This window comes from Lissotriton helveticus, chromosome 10 (assembly GCF_964261635.1).
Source record: "Lissotriton helveticus chromosome 10, aLisHel1.1, whole genome shotgun sequence".
Classification (NCBI taxonomy): domain Eukaryota; kingdom Metazoa; phylum Chordata; class Amphibia; order Caudata; family Salamandridae; genus Lissotriton; species Lissotriton helveticus.
The window spans coordinates 865,043,963-865,066,462 of NC_136071.1; the positions used below are offsets into that span (position 1 = coordinate 865,043,963).

At 42.9% G+C, this 22,500-nt stretch overlaps 1 protein-coding gene across 3 annotated transcripts in view; it reads left to right on the top strand.

Moving 5' to 3' along the window:
• The window catches only part of RAPGEF5 (Rap guanine nucleotide exchange factor 5), a 984,395-nt gene that overhangs the window by 918,695 nt on the left and 43,200 nt on the right, over positions 1–22,500 (top strand). For all 3 annotated transcript variants that reach the window (XM_078663509.1, XM_078663507.1, XM_078663508.1), the window contains 2 exons: positions 12,533–12,711; positions 14,879–14,969. In XM_078663509.1, the coding sequence (XP_078519635.1) occupies positions 12,533–12,711; positions 14,879–14,969 (270 nt within the window). The remainder of the gene's footprint in view (positions 1–12,532; positions 12,712–14,878; positions 14,970–22,500) is intronic.

Genomic DNA, 22,500 nt, shown 5'->3' on the forward strand with positions numbered 1-22,500 from the left:
TGATGTCACGGTAATGATCAAAGTTTGATAACGTTATTACTACTTACATTGAAAACTGAGCTTTTTGTGTCATTGGAGTTCCTTTAGTAATTTTCTGTGACGTTGAAATACCACTCAACAGTATCATTTACCAATTGTACTTAAAAGTAATTAGAGTGTATTTTTGCAGCTTTTGTAATTTTTGGTCTTTGGTGTCTGACTCATAATACGTTTGTCTTGGAGTTGCTCTTTCCTTTTAAGTGCATGTATTCTGCATATACAGTAGAATGTATACATTCCGTATGTTGTGTATGTCTAGGAGAGAGATGGTGATAATACTTCTGTGGTCCTGTAGTTATTATGGTTAGATCGTTCTTTACATAGAAAAAGCATTTTTGCGATTATCATTCCCAAATAAACTGCTGTTCATTTTGATCAATTGTTTTAAGTTGTATGTAGATAGCAGCGAAGCTTTAAGGTATTTGTGGTCCCAGCATGTTATTTCCCTGGTCTAATTCAATATGAACATTTGGGATGACCTGGAGAAAATACTGCTGGATGGAGTGATACCAAATGTATCCATTTCCCTTTGTTATTTATAAAACGTAGTATAAATCTGTTCTTGTATTTCGTCTGTAGTTTTACATTGAAAATGTGCAAATATGTGAGTGGGAAACAATCTGCGGTCCATAGACCATATTTTCAAAGAGTTAAAACAGAAATTGATTGGCTTTTTAGATCTGTGCCTGCTTCACAGGTTCTGGTATTAAAGAAGTATTTGTAGCGACAATGAGTAAGGGACCTTTTGTTACTGGAGCCTCTGACTAATGAAAGATAATCCAATGTGGATACAAGGACAGCAACATTCATAGTGCTAATGTGAGTCCATGTGCAATTTGTTCAAGCAGTTTCTAGACATACAATGGATAGCATAAGTGACCTGAACCCCTTGGAACTGCTGAAGGCCATGCCATTTCCCCAGATTCCTATAGTGATGCCTCCTGACTCTGGGCACACATCACAAGGTATGGTCAAAGGGCACAACCTGTATTTAAGACGTCTGATTATAGTCAATAGGTTTGCCATGGGGGTTCAGGTTCCAGGGGTGACCAGGGGCATATCCTGGACAAAGAGCATTGCACATGGCCAAAGACTATGCAATGTAGGATATGCGGCCAGAGGTAATCGGTGCAGTACATGCCCACTGGTCCTACCCAGCTTTTAAACCTCACTAGGCATAGTTCAAAACTGGATTAGGTGAGATTTGGGGTCTTGTTGAATGGCCCTAGACTTGGCTGAACTGGACCTAGCACAGTAGAACTGGGTACAGTGCTGGCCGATGATGACACCCTTTGTGCAACACCTTCAGCCTCCAGGCTTTGGGCAGGTAGGTCTGACACAGTTCATGCCTAAATACCACCACATGCACCCAGATTTTCTATCCAGTGGGCTCTGGGGTCAAAAACACTGGCAAACAAGTGGGACGTGCAATGGTGCATACTTAAAATAGCCCAAAATTCTGAAAATATTTTTTCATGGAAGTTATACCCCATAGACCATTGAACTGCCCCGTTATGATGGGCTACACAATTATAACCTCACCCGAACCTCTCACATAAAGTCACAGAGCGCATCCAGTTATATCTCCAGTCATGTAATTGATTGTGGAGTTTGCTGTGCTATCAACAATGTAATTTTTTAGATTGTTATTGTTAGGGGTGTCATGCTTTCGACACAAATTTCATTATTTATTATGTTGTCAGTCATAGCCAAACATCTATTACTAATCTTATTTCAGTGCAAAAAAAGTATTTTTCGTTAGTGTTACACTGAGAACTTTTGTGTATAAACTAAACACTATACTTGTGTTCCTCTTCATTTCCTTAACATCATAAAAGTGTATACCTCATTTCCCTTCAGAGGCATATTAGGTGTCCTACAATTTTGCATAATGCATCGCCAATTGCATCATAGACTACATTAGTAAAGCAGCAAAGGATTGCTCGTTTCAACATCTGTTTGCTGGCAGTGGCAATATAGCCCTTCTTTCTATATATATATGCATTGAGGGATTTTCGAAAAATAAACTGAGGGACTTCAGAATTCAAACTATATTGATGTTTATGAGGAGATATATTTTTTACACAGAAGAAACTGATCATTCAGAAATGTTATGTGGCATAACACCAATATACCAATGATATTCCCTCACTATTGAGATCTTCGAGTACATTAATACTTCACCAAATAATGCCTCTTACCACATCTGTTTGCTGAACGTTTAAATATTCCCTTGTTTCTTTATTTCTTGTGTGCACTGTTGACATGATTAATGATCACTAGTGACATTATATATAACATTGTATGCTAATCGCCTTCATTTGAATTTCATAATGATAATGTACTGGTTACAAGGCACAGGATAAAAGCAATTAATCTGTTATGCGGTTATGTGTCCCTTCGTTCTTGCCTTGAGGTAATTACTGATTAGCTGAGTGTTGCCCTTTCCAGACATATGTTCTTTGGTTGAAACCGCATACCAGAAAGGCTGTGTCTCCCTGAAGAAAATGACTGTAATACCTGCATTGCCCCAGGGTACACCTTTTGCTGAGTGGTTGTTTAACATACAATGTCTTGTGGCTTGGTTGTTTTTTGCTTATTACTTGTTAATTACGATTTACCATGCAGATTTTTTCAATACAGAAAGGTTTTTTATTGTATTTCATTTTCGAATTACTACTTTCAGTATTATCTAATTAGCTCTATTATGTATGTATTACGTTTTAAAACAAAACATGATTAAGTAAAATGTCGATTAAAGCATTGTGGAAACATTTCTCAGTGCTTCTCTCAGTGTACCGCTAGTTTCTTCTATTCGCAACCCGTCAATTTGAGTCACATAATTTAATAATGAATCCATTTGAATCTCAAAAGGGTGAACATCCTTTATAGTACATCATGAACTCTGTCAGGATTTCTTGATTTAAAAACTGCTTTAAAAATGTGTTAATGTGTTCTGAACAAGTGAATTGTCACCATCTGTCAGCGAGGAGACGGCATAACAAACTCCATGAATGTGAGTCCACTGTATTAATGCAGCATATTGAGCCTAGTCTCTTACCATGTATCCTCATCCAATAAACCTTTCTTATTCACACTGAGGGATGAGGAGAGTTACTATTTCATCAATCAATATAAATTAACAGTGCAACCCATTTGGCTACACGATGAAGACCAGGAATTGGTAGCTAGGGTTAAGAAGATTTATTACAAATTCAAAATCAAATTAAGATACAGAACCCTTAACAGTCTATAAAGGTACAAAATAAAAACAGGTAGGCCCAACTTTCAGAAGAAATTGAGGCGGACCAATATTAGGCAAACAAGCAGTTCAACACCGCAATACAAAAGATCAATAGGAGTATCTGATGCTCAGAGAAGTGTTGCAGGTTTTGCTGTCTATACATAGGTAAATCACCTCAAGCAAAGTCCCAGCTAAAGGATGGTTCTTAGAATCTGAAGGATTTCAAAAACCAGGAATTTCCATAAAGGAAATAAGAACTAGGCAAGAAAAAACAAGTAAGGAGGTGTCACCATTTTAGAAACTCAGTCAAGAGTCTTCATGGGTCAGGTAAATGTTAGCCTAAAACACATTTAGCAAGTGGATTGGGTATGCCCAGATGTGTGTTCTTTGCTCGCTGTGTCACTGGATTCAAGCTAGCCTGGCTGATGAGAGGAAATACCCTGAAACCGGTCCCAGGATGCTTGTTTACGATCCAGGGAGAATCTGTCTTCAGAGTTTGTGCTGGACTGTTGCCATTATGAACAGGGTCAAGACCAATTTGCATATGGCTGGGTCCAAACTGGGGTAACATGATGAGCAAAAGAACAATGGATTTAACCCAGATCGCTTGACTGAGGCGAATGTTTGATTTGTTCAGCATTCCGTCCTTCATTTGTTTGAGTAGCAAGATACTGCTAAAGCACAACTTTGCCCATCCTTTAAACATCACAACTTCATAACAGATTCATTGAAGAGAACGCTGTCCTCGACTCGTCCCAATCAGGATTGGGAAGCAACCACAGCACAGAGACCGCCCTACTCGCCGCCACAGACAACATGCGCACCCTCCTGGACCAAGGCCACTCTGCAGCCCTCATCCTACTCGACCTATCAGCAGCATTCAACACCATCTCCCACCGCACACTAGTCGCCAGACTACATGACGCAGGTATACAAGGAACAGCCCTGGACTGGATCCGATCATTCCTCACCGGAAGAAGCCAAAGGATCAGACTCCCACCCTTCCTCTCCGAACCCATGAAAATCAGCTGCGGAGTCCCACAGGGTTTATCACTGAGCCCCACCCTCTCCAACATCTACATGGTCCCCCTTGCAGCCATCGTCCAACAACACGGCCTCAACATCGTATCCTACACCGATGACACCCAGCTCATCCTCTCCCTCACCGAAGACCCCACCAATGCCAAACTCAACTCTCAGAAAGGAGTGCAGGACGTCGCAGTCTGGATGACGAACAGCTGCCTGAAGCTCAACGCCAAGAAGACAGAAGTCCTCATCCTCTGTACCAGGGACAGCACCTGTTGGCTGACCGCCCTCGAAGCCCATCTACCCCCTCAGACCACGCCAAGAACCTGGACATCGTACTCGACTCATCACTCACCGTGAACCAACAGGTAAACGCCGTCACCTCCAGCTGCTTCAACACCCTCCGCATCCTCCGCAAGACCTTCAAGTGGATCCCTCCTGACTCAAGGAAGACAGTCACCCACGCACTCATCACCAGCAGACTGGACTATGGAAACACAGTCTACGCCGGCATCAACAAGTCCCTAATCTGTAAACTCCAGACAATACTAAACACCGCTGCCAGACTCGTCCTTGGCATCCCCCGACATAAACACATTAGCCAACACCTACGAAGTACCCATGGAGAAAAGAGTCACTTTCAAAATCCTCACTCACACCTACAAATGCCTACACAACAATGGCCCCAAATACCTCAACGACAGACTCAACTTCCACGTACCCAAAGGAAACCTCCGGTCTTTCAACCTCGTACTGGCCGAAACCCAGTGCATCCACAGAGCCAGAGCAGGTGGGAGATCCTTCTCTCACATCGCAGCCAAGACCTGGAATGAGCTACCGGCAGACATCAGATGCGCCCCCTCCCTGAACACCTTCAGGAAGACTCTCAAGACCTGTCTCTTTGGCTAAACAGATCTGCGCCCCCCACACACTCTCCAGCGCCTTAAGGCCCTCACGGGTGAGTAGCGTGCTTAAAATTCCCCGATTGATTGATTGATTGAGATGCATAATATGAATGTGCATTTAGCACATGATTCTTCTATGGTCTAACGATATTAAAAAAGTGTTGCATTCAACCCTATTAATAAATTGCATTTGATATAGGGTTGGTGATTAACTCAAACTATGTGTTTAACCGTATGTCATGTAAATGAATAAACCATCCTTAAGTAGTAGATATGTACTCATTATAAAGAATAAATTCGACTTTCATAATGTTTGCCTTAATACCGTGAATATTATTTATTGTTTAGATAACTGGATAAGAATTATTCTCGTACATGTACAATGTGATTATACTACAAACTATAACAATTTTCTAATGTGTATATTAATGTTTCATATATTTAATTTAAATGCAGTTCTTAGCCATAGTTACACAAGATTATTCAAATGATTTACTATATGCTTTATGTAACATGAACTAAATGCACTGATCATTCATATTTGTTAGTGTTTAAATGTGCAAATGCATATTAAATGTGCACTCTTGCTAATACTTCAGGTTGACAATTTAGCCCTATAATTTTCATTCTACATAAAAGCTGGTTTCCATTATCTTCTAATACGACATTTCATGCAGGTAATCATGCACATTGTTAGTTGTAGAATAGACACATTAGTGTACTAAAGATAGAGAAAGAGCCTGAGAAGATTACCTTTACAAAAGAACATGAGGGCCAGAGCGTTAACTCAAAGGCCTATTCAGCAATGTTTCAGCCTGGCTTGTGTGTGAGAAGACGATGTTGTTCCCATGTTTGGTGTGGGATATTTAGAAATTGTTAGAGCCTTCAACGTGAGAAGTGGAGAAAGACAATAGGCCCCTGATGATGCATACAAAGGGGTGTTGCCCAAGAAGACTTGTGTGTCATAGCTTAGTGTTCGCACTGTTGGAGATTCGTGTTCTTTTCACATGCCTTTTAGATTCTTTGCAGATGCCTTTCAGATCCCTTTAGAGATAATTCCCTGAAAGCTTAGTCCATGTTGCTTGGACTTTGAAAGGTTTAGATCTCCATGCTTCCTTGATTCTTTGCTAAGTGTGACATGGGTCCTTTGCGCTCTGTGCCACTGGAGTCAAGCCAGCCTGGTTGATAAGAGGTGATACCCCGAAACTGGTCCCAGGTTGCTTGTTTCCGTTCTGGGGAGGACCTGCCCTGGCAGTTTTCAGTTAGACTGTTCCCATGGGTGGATAGGGGCAGGGCTAGACTGTTCCCTTGGGAAGGGGAGGATCAGTTGGCAGGTTGGTCCCCGTGTTCTGTCGATTCTCCAGGAAGCTTTTAGTGAAAATATTTAGGGGCCAGTACTCACTACATCAGAGGCCAGGTGCAGGTTGCAAGGCCTTAGGAGCTTGGTATTTCACTATGGCTCACAACAAGGGCCAGGCAACTAGCCCTTGGATTCACTTCTGGTGGTACCGGGATCAAGGAGATGGTCATTGCTTCTTCAAACAGCATTGCAGTCCTCTAGTAGCAGCAGGTCAGTTCTCTGGGGTCAAAGTAGCCCTTCTGAAGTATTCCTTAGGTCCAGTATTGTAGTGAAAAGTTGCTCTCAGGGTCCAAACTTTGTACCCAGTGCCAGCCTTTGAAGTGAGGTGATTCCCTATGCCACTGTCACATCTGGTTCTGGAACATTCTTCCCTTCGCCTAACAAGGCACCCATAAGCTTGGTATGATAAAAAGCTAGTGTTAGGGTCCTTTGTATGTACTTGAGGGAAGCGCTTTGAAGTGTAAACGGGACCGGGAACAGCTCCGCCACCAGCCTTCTTAGCAGGATGGCCCATCCTGCTAACTTTTAGTCCCCTTTTGTCTAACTCTCTGAAAGCAATACACAACTCCCAGCAGCACAGCCATTCACAGTTAAGAGCCCCAGAACACTGGGAGAAGGCACATATGGCTAGGACAAAAAATACCAACTGTCTTAATGTGACATTTTCATAACTGTGACTTTAATCTGATTTTGCCATTAAAGAGGATTTTATTACAATTCATTTAAGTCTAAACCTGACATCTCTATCTGTTCTCAATCAAACGTTTACACATAATAAATGTAAGAAGGCAATCCAATGCAAGTTTATGGGAGAGGTAAGTCTTGCAATGGTGAAAATCGACTTTAGAGTTTCACTAACTGCACATATAATACCTAAACCCACATGTACAATTGTTTTAAATACAAGGCACTCTGACCTATGGGCCTTTATGGCCTCCCTTACAGATGAATTATATGTATTAAAAAGGAAGGTTGAGGACTGGGAAAAGGTTTATTTTGCCAGGTCAAAATGGCAGTAACTGTACTACAGGCTGCAATGGCAAGCCTAAGACATGTTTTTAAGAGCTACTTTAATTACAGGTAATGGGTACAAGTAGTACCATATACTAAGGACATATAAGTATTATGGATATACAAGTAAATTAATTGTGCCAATCTGGTGTAAACTAAATTTACCATGTAATAAGGAGAGAGCACAAGCACTTTAGCACTTGTGAGCTATGGTAAAGTCCACAGAGTCCTAATGCCAACAAAAATGAATTCAGAAAACAGTAGGGGGGGGCAAAATGTTTGGAGGATGACCATTCCAAGGATGTCAGCTCTTACTTCAGCCAACAACGAGGTGAACTGTTTGACTGCTGTCCCTCTGGAGAGTCTGTGTGACTCGTCAGACCCATTACAAAGTTCTCAGATTGGCCCGAAATGCAGACCATTTCAAGGATTGGTCACAGTCTGTCCTACTATAAAAAGATGAATTCTACAACGTATATTTTGGAATACACATCAAGCCTGAGGAAGTACGCTTGGTGAGAGTCCTTAAAGCAGAGGAAACAACTCTAGTTTGATTTATTTATTTTATTTATAAAGTTTTATATAGCGCTAGCTAGACCCGTGGGTATCAGAGCGTTTTACATATACAAAGGAGAAGAAAAAGGAATTACAAACATCGCTGTACATGAGGATGCATAAAGACAAAAGCAAAGACATTGTACTTATGTATCCAGAGAGGGGACAAGGACTCAGGTGTCTGACACAGTCCGAGAACCACCACACCATCCTTGAATGTCAAAGTGAGAGGGGAGTCTGCTCGGTTATTGATGCCTGGGACGGTTGCCTTGGTCAGAAAATTATTGGTTGAGAAGAAAGAGTTTCTGGTCCTTTTTGAAGCAAGAGAAGGAGGGGTTGCATCTGAGGTCAATCTGGAGTGCGTTCCACATCCTGGGTACATTGCCAGAGAAGGACCGACACTGGGTCGTTTTCTTTTTCAGTTTCGGAGGGATGAGAAGAAGAGAGTTTGTGCTTCTCAGAGTTCTGGATTTCCCTGCTTCTATTAACTTGCTGTTAAGGTAGTATGGGGATTGGGTGTGAAGGGTCTTGTGAGTGATGCAGGCCAGTTTGTAAATACATCTACCTTCCATGGGCAGCCAGTTGAGAGTGTTGAGGGTTGGTGAGATGTGTTAACATCTTTTTACATCAGTTATGAGTTGAACTGCCATGTTAAGGACTGACCTAAGTGGGGCTAGGTGATCTTTAGGTGTCCCTGTTAGGATGGTGTTCCCATAGTCCAGTTTAGAAAGGACTAGGGATTGTACTATTGTCTTGATATCATCTTGAGGAATGAAAGGTTTAATTTTCTTGAGGTGTTTTAGGGAGTAGAGCGCGCTTTTTGCAGAGTTCTTTATGTGGTCCTTCATTGACAAGTTCTTGTCCAGTGTAATGCCTAGTGACTTTACTGAGTCGGCTTAGAGCATCCAGCTCCTTGAGCCAGACTTGAGTTGGTTGATGGTTACTTTTCGGAGAGAATAGTATTAATTCCGTTTTATCTGGGTTCAGTTTTAAGTGGTTTGCGTTAAACCAGATTAGGATCTTGGTAAGCGTGACGTTGAGGTGACGTACGTCACTGGGCGATTTGATTTTGTAGTATATTTGTGTGTCATCAGCATATAGGTGGTAATGAACCCCTGCTTATTTCAAAATAATTGCGAGGGGTTCCATGAAGAGACTGAAGAGGGATGGTGATAGGATCGATCCTTGCGGGACTCCAAGTTTGACTCGCGTTGGTACCGAGAGGCAGGAGTTGATTTTAATCTGTTGCAAACGGTGCTGAAGGAAGGAAGTGAACCATTCTAGTACTGTGCCTATGATGCCACATCGGCTCTTCAGGGTCTCAAGTAAAGCTCGATAGTTTACTGTGTCAAATGCCGCTGATAAGTCAATAAGGATGAGGAGGCAGGCAGAATCTTCGTCTAAGACTCTGTGGATATCATCTGCAACATGGAGCATCGCTGTTTCGGTGCTACAACCTTTCCTGAAACCTGACTGAAAGGTGTCGAGGAGGTTGAAGTTGTCAATATGTTTGTTAAGTTGCTGGAGAACATACTTCTCCAAAGTTTTAGCTAGGAACGGGAGGTTGGAGATAGGTCTGAGGTTGTTGAGCTCGTTGGGGTCGGCCCCTGGTTTCTTGAGTAACAGTGTGATTTGTCCTAACTGAAGGGAGTCTGGGACACACCCTGATGTGAGAGAGGAGTTGATGATTATTGTCCAGAAAGGGCAATCATGTGGTTGAGTTTTTTTACTATTGTGGATGGGAGAGGGTCCATAGTGTGGGAATTGCAATTATGTTGAAGACTTCGGTTTCCAACATGGGTTAGAAGTTCGACCAATTAGCGTAGTTTTTCAGTTGGAGGCGGGTCTGATTGTCCGAGGTAGGATTTCGATCTGAGTGGTCCAGAATGGTTAACGGGGGGCAGGTTGTAAGGGAGGGAGGATTTGCGGTTAGGGTGAAAGATTGCTCAATTTTTGTGACTTTCTCAGTGAAGATCTTTGGTGGCATTTATTTCTAGTGGGGGTGTGCTGTTTGTTTGACTTTTGACAATGTTGAAGAGTTCTCTGGGTCTATTCTTCACCTGGTCTAGTTGAGAGTGGAAGAAAAAGGCCTTTTCTCTAAAAATGTGTTTTTTATAGGTCGACCGGGTTGAACGAAGTTGTGCTAGGTGTAGAGTCGAAGGGGTAAGTTTCCAAGTCCGTTCTGAATCTCTGAGTTGTCTTCTTTCGTTATTGAGATCCATATTGAACCAAGATTTAGATTTTGTGGATCTCAGATTTTTGAGTTTGAGTGGAGCTACTTGGTCTAACACCTCTGTCATTGTAGAATTAAAGTGGGTTGTGAGTTCGTCGGTCGTCATGGTGGAAGGCTGAGGTTGTAGATGGTCATGAATCCTGGATTCTAGTTCAGTTATGGAGACTCCTTTGATGTTCCTAGTCCAATGCTTAGGTTTGTCAGGTCATGTTGGTTGGTTTCTGACATGCGCGTCAATATTAAACAGTATGAGGTGGTGGTCAAACCAGTCAATGGTAGACATCTATCTCAAGGACACCAGCTAATTTTTGGTAATGATCACATCCAGAGTTGCTCCTTTGATGTGAGTTGGTTCATTGCAGAGTTGTTTGAGGTTGGTAATTTCAAGCAGGTTGGAGAGGTTTTGGGTGTGGTGTCTTCTGGGTTGTTCCAGTGGATATTGAGGTGCCGCAGGAACATGTCTTCCTTGTCAGTGAGGGAGAAACGAGTTATTAGGTCGGTTAGTTCTTCCGTGAAGAGGGTACAATCACCCGCAGGGTGATAGATGGTGTGAAATGTGATGGGCGCGGAGCCTTTGGCTGTAAGTTCAACACCTAGGTACTCAAAAGTCAGGTATTCTGTGGATTTTAATCTGGTAAACTGTATTCCTTCTTTATGGATGATGGCAAGGCCGCCACCAGTTTTGATTGGTCTGTCGTGTCTGATGATGTTGTAACCTGGGGGGTGAGAAGGTCTAGGATGCGGGTAGACTGGTCATTGAGCCAGGATTCTGTGAGGAATGCGATGTCTAAATCTTTCACGAGTATGACTTCAGCGATGTCAGTGGCATGTTGTACTGCTGATCTACAATTGAGGAGCAAGCACGATAGAGGCCGGAGGGCCTCAGAGGTGGTGTGTGCTGTGTGAATGGAAGTGTATTGAGCAGGGGGCTGAGTGAGAGGACAGGTCTAGGGATTCTATTAGTGCTCACTAAAACTGGGATTGTCATCGCGGTTGAGTTCTGGCTAATTTCGTGGTAAGAGTCATTGATAGCATCAGCTTTACGTTCTGAAATGGGTTGGAGTGTTCAGCTGGGACGATGAGCCTGGTTCCTCATAGGATTGGTGGGCCATGTGGTGTCAAGTGGGACCATGGAGGAGGCAGTCTGGGGGAAAGGTGTGTAGTTACCCGCAGTGTGTGAGCAAGGAGGATTAACTTGGTTGGGGATGCTTAGATGAAGGTGACGGATATCTGCCACTAGGGAGTCTATTTTCTGCTCTATTCGGGTCAGTAGCTGGGAGAGTGTGCGGAGAGGGCCAGACGTCTTCGTCAGGGGCAGTGTAATATCAGGGTCTGTGGAGGAAGAGGGTACTGGGTTGTGGGATTGGGTGGCATCCTTGGGGTTAGGAGTGGAGATAGATTGGACATGAGGGGTCAGTTTGTTGATGCTTCCGGTCAGGATGTTAGGACGAGATGTTGTGGGACTTGAGCAATAGTAAGGGGGAAGTCCGTGTCTGGGGGATTGGCGGTGTGATTAGCAGTGAGGGCGGTAAAGGCATGTGGCGGAGGGTTGGGGAGGGGGGAGTGAGCAGTGGCTAGCAGGAGGTCAGGCCCCCAGGGGCCCCAAACCGGCCCCCACCCGTGCGGCGTACCGGGGGATTGCCCGGTGCCCGCAACGGCCAGTCCGGCCCTGGAGGTCAGGGACCAAGGTATTAACAGTGAGGTTGGGTATGTGGATGATTAGGGCAGGCGGAAAAGGGACAGTAGTGGAGTTGGGTATAGTACGCGAGGGTAGAGTCGGGTCACCAGAGGTCGAGGGGCAGGTGCCTGTAGTAGGTTCAGTGACGGAACAAAAGGCGTTAGAGTCCGAACTGTCTAGCTAGTTATTGCAGAGGGTCTCAGTCAGAATGTTATACAGAAAGGGTCTTAAGAGGAGACTGATATATATTTCACCCTGATAGGTGACTACATGCAAAATCAGGTTTCAAGTCACACTCTGCTCTCCCCCCAACACATACTCACTTCCACACAGCCACTGCAAAACAACACTATTTTTTTGTGATTTATATAGTTATCTATTAGTACTCAGTTGTATGGACCCTTAAGCCTTGTCTTTACGCACAATAAATAATTATGTATGACAGTAATATTCAGCTTCTACTCCATTCACTCTTTCACAGCAAGAGCTGATTTACTTCACCTTCAGCAGACAAGGGAATGGTGAAAATACAGTCAACCTCAGCCTCCTGCTTCAAAGATGTAACGAAGTTCAGCTCTGGGTAGCCACAGAGATCCTTCTCTGCAGCCAGCTTGTCAAACGTGTGCAGCTAGTGAAAAAGTTCATCAAAATTGCAGCTCAGTAAGTTAAATATGTTTTAATTGGTTGCATTTTTTATTATGTTGTGTTTGGGTTCTTAATGTAAAATATAGTCATTGGACAGAAAACACATTTATCAAAGGTAATTTCTGTGGTGGATTTTTACAAGATGGTCTTCCTGATAAAATCTCTGACTCAGAGGGTAAGCTCAAAAAATGCTAACTACCTCATTATAACCCATAAGAAAGCTCCCATAATGAATGGACAGCGTTAGTTTTCTGAAGCCACACATATACAAATAACCCACCTGTCTTCGTATTCAAGTCAAAAAGAAGGAACCGCCGATAAAATAGATCTAAAGTTCAGTACCACAACAGAAACTTATTAAGAGTTGTGGTTCCTTGTCTGTAGAAGTTGGTTGGAGACATAAGTTTTAGCTACACTGCAAAGCAACCGTGTGGCTGTACAGCATGGGTACAAAACTTAGCCAAAGCCAGTAGCACTCATAAGCGAGCCCTATTGGCTTTGCCAATACATGTTTCTTTCTGAAGTGGTTCTTGGTTCTCCGTGTTCTAAACGATGTGTAAGTGTTAAAACCTTATGGGGGGTTATCAAGGTTGACTTGGGGCAAAAGCCTGCTAGATTGGAACTGAAGGTACATGACCTTTTTGACTGAGTTTTACGAGGTGGTGGGATGTAAGGAAGTGATGCGAGAGTGAGATGGGGAATTTCTGTGACAGCCATTGGTTAGACGTGTTATGCATCAACAGGTTAGTATTATGCAGGTAAATTTAGGGTGCAGTTATAAAGGTTTCAATAAAAGTGCTGCTGTTGGAATTGGACGGTGACGGTCCTGAGCGTGATTTAATGTATCATGGGTACTAAATACATAGTCAGTGGTGTCCGTCAACCAGGTCTACGCAATGAGAAAAAGGTCAAGATTATCATCTGTGGTGAAGTTATGGATGCGAGTAGCATGTTTGATGGCAAAGCTAGAAACGATTTAACAGCATTAGCACACTGCTTTTCTGGTGCTTTTACATTATAAGAGTAGAATATAAGTTAACAAGATTACACAAAGGTGACAGTTGTGTGTGCAATAGCAAGTGGGCAAGTCTTACATTTTCATTGCAGAGTTAATGTGAGCACAACACAATAAAAATCAAACTCTATTTTTGTTCCCAAGCATAGGCTAGGTACCGTCATAGCTCGAGGACGAGACCCAATGATACCAACGCTTCCTCTCCCGCTCTGCTTAAGTTTACCTCCTACTAATACTAAAGACATATTAAGGCATGGGGCAAAGTGGGCAGTTGCCCAGGGACCCTCATTTTAAGGGGTCCCTGGGAAGGTTATTTTTTTCTATCTCAGTTTTGTATGTTTCTGTATCTCAACCATTACCATTAATGTATAAGTCAATATTATTTGTCATCACTGGCTATGCCCAGAAGATAAGGATAACTTATGGCAACCTCACTCACTTCTTGGCACAAATAGGCCCTAGTTAGGGTGGTGCTGGAGTCCTGTGACTCAGCCATGCAGCCAAGGAACTTTCTGTTCCTGGTGCTCCTTCAATTGTTGTGGAATGATGCTGTTCATATTAACAAGATTTTTCACGCATCGGAGACCTGAGTGCTGGGAGGAGTAAGGAAGTGTTGAAACATGCCTCTTTTTTGTGTTTCCTTCCATCAGCACTGTAGTTGGCGCTCTCCCGAGTACAAAGTCACAGTTGCAGGGTATGCACTACCAACAGAAAACACACAAACATGTAAGAGAACAGACTTAGGGTCTGATTCAGATCTTGGCGGACGGGTTCTCCATCACAGCGGGGACGGATATCCCATCTGCGGAAATGTATATCCCATAGGACATAATGGGATTTATATTTCTGTGGATGGGATAGCCATCACCGTTGTGAAGGAGTAACCCGTCCGCCAAGCTCTAAATCAGCCCCTTATTCTGGAACAATATTGAAACCACAGTGATGCAAGTGTATAATGTTCAGTATCATCCTTTGTAAAATAGTTCTCAGCGGAAAATTCATTGTGGTACCTTAAAAATAAAAAAGCAGCATGCTTTTATTGTATTCTAGAAAAACAACAAATATGGCTGCATGATTTACATTTCTCGTATCAACATTTTGTGTCTGCTGGTTACAGGTGCAGTGCAAAGAATTTATCAAATTCATTGGATGTTTTCTCTTCTACAGTTGCAAAGCTCAGAAAAATCTAAACTCCTTTTTTGCCATTATCATGGGACTCAATACTGCATCTGTGAGCCGGCTGTCTCAGACCTGGGAGGTAAGAACATTTCTAGCATTGCTTGTTTAGAGTGACCTTCTAGAAAGGTGAAATAAGGGTAACTCCTCAGGCACAAAGCTTTGAAGAAATCAGACGTGTCTTGCAGACTAGATAGTGCAGTTCATTCCTGCTGGGGATTCTGAAATTCCTTTCTGCTAGAGAACCATAGCATTAGCCTGGGATGATGCACTTGACAGCTAGTCTTTGCAGTACGAAGGAAGGCAGACGTTGCCTGAATGGATAAGTAATATTTGAATGCAGCTGTGAAGAGGACCATGAAGGGCAAATGTTTTTTTTAAAGCAAAAGAGATGGTGATGCGGGTTTAGAGAGCTTTCTACATCTTGGATCACACATACAGGAGGCAGAGCAGTTCACAAAATGCATATCAACAACCTAGGAGGGGGTAGGACTACTTCTAAGTAAATAGCAGGCACCATTATTTTTCAGAGTTGGAATATTAAATCGTTTTCCCATCATTTTCACAGTTTTCAATATTTATTAAAACACCTGTCGAGTCATTCATTGATATGTATAGCACCTACCTGAGTGCTATATATGCTCGTGTTTTGAAGGACTAATTAATTTTAAATTAGCAGAAGCCAGGCAGGTAAAAGTGTGCGAGCTTACCCGTTCTATTCAATGATTCTCCTGCACAAGCACAGACCACCCAGCCACACCTGCAAATGAAGTTTTCAAGAACGTTTTTAAGTTGTACTTATATGAAGAAATCACTCTGCTGCTGTGACTGAGTTCGGCGGAGTATGCAGTAGTGTTCACTCAAATATATTCGTGGCCTTGAATATTACTGCTACTTCTGCTAGTCACAGAAAGTACCATCCGAAGTGGGTGGTTCCTTTACGTTAGGATACTTCCGAAAGCTCCTAGTAGGCATGCATGCTTGCTCATTTCCTTATTCCCTCTTTGGTTTTAGGGTTTCGGCCTCGAACAATCATGAACTGGCCACGTTACAGCTTGACATACTTAATAAGTTAAATAAATACCATTGTAACAGATAACCAGCATGCTTGGCAAGCCCACAATTCAAAACAAGCCATGTCAAATACGTTACAAAAATTATTGTTTAAGGCTTTTGCATGAACCCTTGTCCACACCACAAGCCAGGCAAAATACCCTGAAATAATTTGGAATTCAACCCTAACATTGTGAAAGCGGGAGTACTTCACTATAGTATTGTGGATACCCGAAATCCATTTAGGGGTGATTTTGAAGGTTTTGTTAGGAAGTAACCCTCTTTTCAAGAAGCAAAATTCTCAACACTGGGGCATCCTTTGAAGGGTACTAATAAACAGCAGATTAAGCAGGGTCCTGCAGGTAAATGCTAGCAAATGGGGCTGAAAAAAAGCAGCTAATCAGTTGGTCTACAGTGAGTCAGATTAGACCGAGGCAATGCAGTCTTGCAGTAGACAATTCCGTATGCACATGGTCATATGTGATATCCTCCCAATGCCTGAGTTCTCATCCCTCCCTAAATTTGGATGAGGACCGGGCGATTGAGTTCTCATTGGGCTTTATACACAATTTCCCACTCTCAGTACTTGGTTGACTTCACAGGAAAACCAAAGTCCCAAGCAAAAACACCACACACCATTGTTAACTGACAAAACTAACCTGTGAGGATTTCATGGTACATGGAAACGTGCAGAGAAAGGACTCCTTGATGAGCAAACTTCACACAAACATTAAAGATGATCCAAACCATCCCCACTAAAGTCGCCAGATTCAGTAGGAGCTATTTAAGAAGCTGGTGTGCTTGTCTGAGTGTCACACTGAGCAGAAGTTGCATGAAGGATACCTGCTATCATTTGATACCCTGAACTAACTCATTATCCATGTTTAAGGTCGAGATTAGCATTTAAGTCGTTCATTTAATGGGTTGATTGACAATGCTCCCAAAATAGGACCGTAAAGCAGAAGGGACATTTCAAACGTGTCTGGAAGAGAATGGGGCCATAAAGTTGGATTTGAGAACCTTAAAAAAGGTGTGTGAGGTTCTAGGGTCTCTGCAGAAAGCAAATTGAAAGTATGATCCTTATCAATCCGAGTTGAAAATCTTCCTTTCTGTTGCCTAAAGCAGAATGGTTCACAAAGAGATCAACCAGTGCACCCCGTGCCCATCATCAGGTCATCACAATGTTCCCCTGGGGAGGTAGGCAACAATAACATAAAGGGTAAAATAAAGTGTGGGCGCAGGAATGGAGAGAGGATAAATGCTTTAATACTTGTTTCATAAAAGTTTACAAGTGATGCCCACAGACATACAAATGTGTGATCCCGGATTTAGTCTGAAAAAGAAAACGTCTGTGTGAATGCTTGGTACAGGGATGTGCCTGAGCAGGCGCAGCAGCAGTGAAACCCCTGATAACTGTTTCTGGGTGCTTTGCTTTTCACGTGTATTTACACGAAGCAGATACAATTGTCAGATTGTTTATAACTCACAGCAGATTACTGTTGGATGGGTCATTAATTATTCTCTTCCTGCTGCCAAGTATTTCAGGAGCTCTGTCCCTTCATGCAGCACTTTACATATTACAGTCTGGTCTAGTTCTTGCCAAGAACATATCTTCCATTCACTTTCAACTATCATTAACTAAACTAAATGTATTTGCCTTGATATTTCATCTGAGGAGAGGGTGGCTCTGAATGATATACAGGTTTTAGTATACTCATTTCAAGATGTAGTGTGTGAACCATCCATATCTTATTTATTTCTATTTTTATTCTATTTGTTGGATAAAGAAGAGCATTTTTTTCCACAAACACTGTAATGATTTTCGACTAGGACAAGATTTACTGTGATACAGATGTAAAATACTACACATTGAGCAGGTTTCTTCATGATTCTCTAAGGAATTAGGATAACTGAAAATATACTATGGTTGAATCAAGTCCTAAATATTTCGAAACGTTAACAGCTGTCTGGGCAGCTGGATGCAAAGAGGAGGGCATAGCAACTAAAAAATACTGTCCCTGGTAGCCACACATGTGAGTGTTACTGTGATTGGCCGAACATTGACTGCAGATAGGGTTGAAATGTGTGTGTAGTTGGACTAGGTTTATGATGCTATGGCAGGCCTCAATTTGAAGACAAGGATCAGCAGTTTAACAGAGCCCTATCACTGCCCAATAATCTACTGGTCATGTTAGAAGGGAGAGGTTTTTACTATGGGACATGTATTGGCATAAAAACGGTCATATATACACTCTGTATTTCTAGTAAGTTTGAATATCCAATCTGCTTAAGTGGTGACGGACATCAACTCTTACAAATTTAATGCCGAGAGCTGAACTGAGAATTGCATTGGTTCTGAAGTCGAAAATAGATTACTCTTTTTATGGATGGACAAACTGACCATATGTGTTCTTTAAGTAAAACATGTAATGTTATGTTATGTTTAAGGCTCCCGGTTTTATGGTATTTATTTTTCCAACATTTCCGTCTGTATTTATCCATATTTTGTTGTTGTTGTTTTATCTGTATTTATCCTCATTTATTTTTGTTGCAAGGAAAAAAAGAGGCTGAAACTAGTATTTTACCACATTTATTTAAATTGACATGCAAATTTGCACTAGGTTATTAGTGGATCCTATGCTAAATGCATTATTCACATTGGCAGCTTCCCTGCCTTCATTGGAGAGTGCAGGCATGTTTCTTCCTGCCCTGATGAGGCATTCCGCCCACCCACCCCTATGGCCCTACTGAGGGAGAGCATGCTCACCGGTCTGGTGGCTGATGGGCGAGGGGAGGCCCTCCCCATCACTACCAAGAGAAGGGGAACCTCTCTAGCGCTTAGGGCCTATGGAGACAAGAGCAATATGCAATACTCATGGCCCGGAAATCCCAGAATGGAACCACCTTTCTATTATACCCGCTGGATTTCGTCGCCATCACATGCCCCACTCTTGCTCACCATGCGTGGTATGGATATGAGGTATGAGTGTTGGGCTCACCTCGCTTGAAAATCGCCGGCATTGCAAGGCATATCTGACTCACTCAATCCGTCTTGGGAGGCACAATCTTGGGTTCATTTGGTCCCTGCTAGGGGTGCCTCACTCCCTCGTAGGACCCATCCTCCGTTTCATGGGACCGTCGCTCCACCTTCAACAATCTACTATATTTTAAAATAAATGGTGTTCTTAATGCACACCCTTTGACCCCCTCCGTTCCGTGCAAGCTATTCGTTGTTAGAGGCATGTCTGCCCCCTCTGTGCCCTGCCACATCACCCTCCTTCCCCCCTCCCCTACAACAACTAAGGTTGCAGGGATTTTAACCGATGTCCTGGGGTGTTTTCACACTTCTTAATGGACATCCGCTGCTTGCCCTGCATCCAACAATTTACACCTTGCCTGACCACCGCTGTGAGTGGTCCTGGAGGGCCTCTGTTGACACGGTGCTCCCAGCTGCACTTGTTCACCCCTCTTTGGAGCAGCAGTTTGAGGGCAGCAGTTTACGATTTCCTCTGGCAGCCCCTGTGCACCTCTGACTCAGATTTTATAGAGGAGCACAGAGGCGGGAGGAGCATCTGTTTTGTAAGTATTTTCCCATTTCTATATATAAATACAGACAAAAAACAAAAGGTTTTCTGTCTGTATTTATATGTAAAAATCCGTTTAAACTGAAAACCGGGAGCCTTAGTTATGTTATATGAACTTATACTGCGCATGGCTACCCCAGCAACAGGGCGTCCCAGCGCTTGCAGAGCGGGAGACAAGAAAGAGTACAGCTAAATGGATGTGAAAAGTCAGGTTTTAATCAGCCTACTGAATGTCCAGTGATCGCAGGTATTGTGAGCAGTAAGAGGGATGGAGTTCCACAATGCAGGAGCCTGAGCTTTGAAGGAGTAGCCCCCAGCTCTGTAGTGGTGAACTCGTGGAGTGCACAGCAGACGCTGGTCAGCAGAGCGAGGTGCGCGCCTAGGAACATAGGCTGTGCAGAGCTCCTGCAAGATTTGGGGACCCTGACCATGTAGAATCTTGTGAGTGGTACATAAGGTTTTAAATTGAATTCTTTGCCTTATGAGCAGCAAACGGAGACGGTATAGAAGACTAGTGGTACAGCATATCCTTGGTACAGCAAAAAGAATGTGTGCAGCTGCATTTTGCACTCGCTGGAGTCTAGCCGTGACAGTTTTATTAGTGCCCAGCAAAAGACCATTGCAGTAATCTAGACGAGACAGGACCACCAACTGCACTATTAATTGGCGGGTATATCGTAAAAAAAACCAGAATGTGTTTAAGGCTGTGCTGGAGACCAAAGCATGTACCAGCCACCTTCTTTGCATGAAGCTCGAAGGTAAGGGCAGTATCAATGATAACCCCCAGATCTTTAACAGTAGTTTTAGGTTGGGGGGCCGAAGGCCACCACTGGAAGTCCCATTTATGGGTGTCACAGCCTACCAGGAGCAACTCTGTTTTAGCAGAGTTCAGCTGCAGGTAGTTTTTAGTCATCCAATCAGAGATCGCCAGAACATCCGCACCGAACTTCAATTGGCCAGTAACTGGGCTATTAGTGAAGGTGAATACCAACTGTGTAACGTCCGCGTAAGATACCATTTTGATGTTACGTTCTTTGGCTAACAAAGCCAGAGGGCGAGCCTACAGGTGGAACAGCATAGGGCTCAGTGCAGAGCCCTGGGGGACACCGCACTTTAGAGGGTAGATACTGGATAGGTAAGGGGGGGCATGAGCCTGGAAGGAGCGTTCCGAAGGAAATGCCGTAAACCAGGCCAGAGCCCCACCTTTGACTCAAATTTCTTCAAGTCGTTGGAGAAGAATTTTACCGTGTCAAAGGTGGCACTAAGATCGAGTGTTCAAAATGGACTCTCTGTCCACTACAATTGCCCTCTCCTCTCTGGCTCCTACCCCAAATGTTTTAAATTAGTGGTCATTCTAATATATCCTTAGAGCCCGACGTAGCAGGCTCTACCAGCCATTGAAGGCTTGCTCCAGTGTTAAAGGCCCGAGCCAATGGCAAGGGGCTTTAACAAGGGAGACGACCTTTAATGGCCAGTAGAGCCCACAATGGAGGGCTCTAAGGCTATTAGAACATTCCTCCCCAGACGGCTGAATGTTCTAATTTGTAAAAACAAAGACCCCCTTAGAGCCCAAGGTGGTTTGAATCCACTGAGGTTCTGAGAGGCCTTAGTTCACAGCAACAGCTGTGAAAAAAAAGCATTGGAATGTAGCTCTCCGGGCTTCTACCAGCCATTACAAGAACGGAGCACTTCATTGTCTTCAATGGAGCACACAACATTCCACTGTTCTCATTTTTGTAAATCCGCCAGAAATCGAATTCCTCCTCCCCATCCCGTTGTCACTCAGTATCTGAACTTCCTCTTATTCCTCATCTCTAGGATCGGTAGTGTTCAAATTTGTCACCTCCAAACTTTCCACTTTAAAATAATACACCCATTGCAAAGTGACTTCTGTCAACTGCAATAAAAGAATGCTCAGCCAATGTCTCAAACTTGTTAAACTCTACTCATCATGTTCACCTCTTCTCCATTCATATTTTTTAGATCTTTCCTTCACCTCTGACTATCAGTGACCCTAGCAAGCATAGCTGCCTCGGCATCAAAGACAGGGATGAAAATGGTTCTCCTCTTACCTCACTAGGCACTCCTTTACAGTTTGCTGTAACTATGATAATTAATACCAATAGTCCTATCAGTGAAAGTACCCCAGGCTTTCATCATAACTTTCTCATCTTTTAAACCTGTATCATACAATCGTATGTAATTCCATCTAATATGTTGTTTTCTCCTATCATCTGCAGTATGATAATGCACAGATCATCATTCCCTTCTCCTTGTCTTGTTGATGCTCTAATTTGAAATGTAGGAATGTCTTAATGCCATAAGATACTGGATATTACACCATTCACTAATGCACCACTCCTCTAAAACAGAAACACAAATTATTGCCTTTTATATTTGCTCCCACCCATAAATTTAGCTCACTATAAATTAGTATAATCAAAGCCTATTTTGTCATTGCTTCTTTCACTTATCAAGACTAGTTGCAAGGCACACCCCTCCTAAATCATTACAGCAAGCCATCGACCACCACACACTGTGGCTCATTGCATTTCACATCTTTCAAACCACTTTGTCTTATAGTGTGGGCCACTTTTCCTAAATCAAGTGGGAACAGCAAGGTCAATACATTAATCTTGTGTGCCCAGTCACCTCCACATTCCATCTTTCTTCACAGTCTTGAAAAACAGTCTTTATTCCTGGCCACTACTCTCAGAATTTGTAATCTTTGATTTGATCGAACAGCTTTTATCTGGTTCCCAGTGTAAGTTGACTTATCCATGGCCAAATACCTATTAGGCTACCTCGTGCATAATTTGAGATTTCCTTCTAATACCGCTCAGTCTGTATTTGGCATTATGTAACAACTCATTACGATGTACAGCACTGCTGTTGTCAGGGTTTCAAACTTTCACAGATGATTTGCATATAATTTCACATTGTTGAGCAGAAGTTATGGTAGGAAAAGTTGAAAAT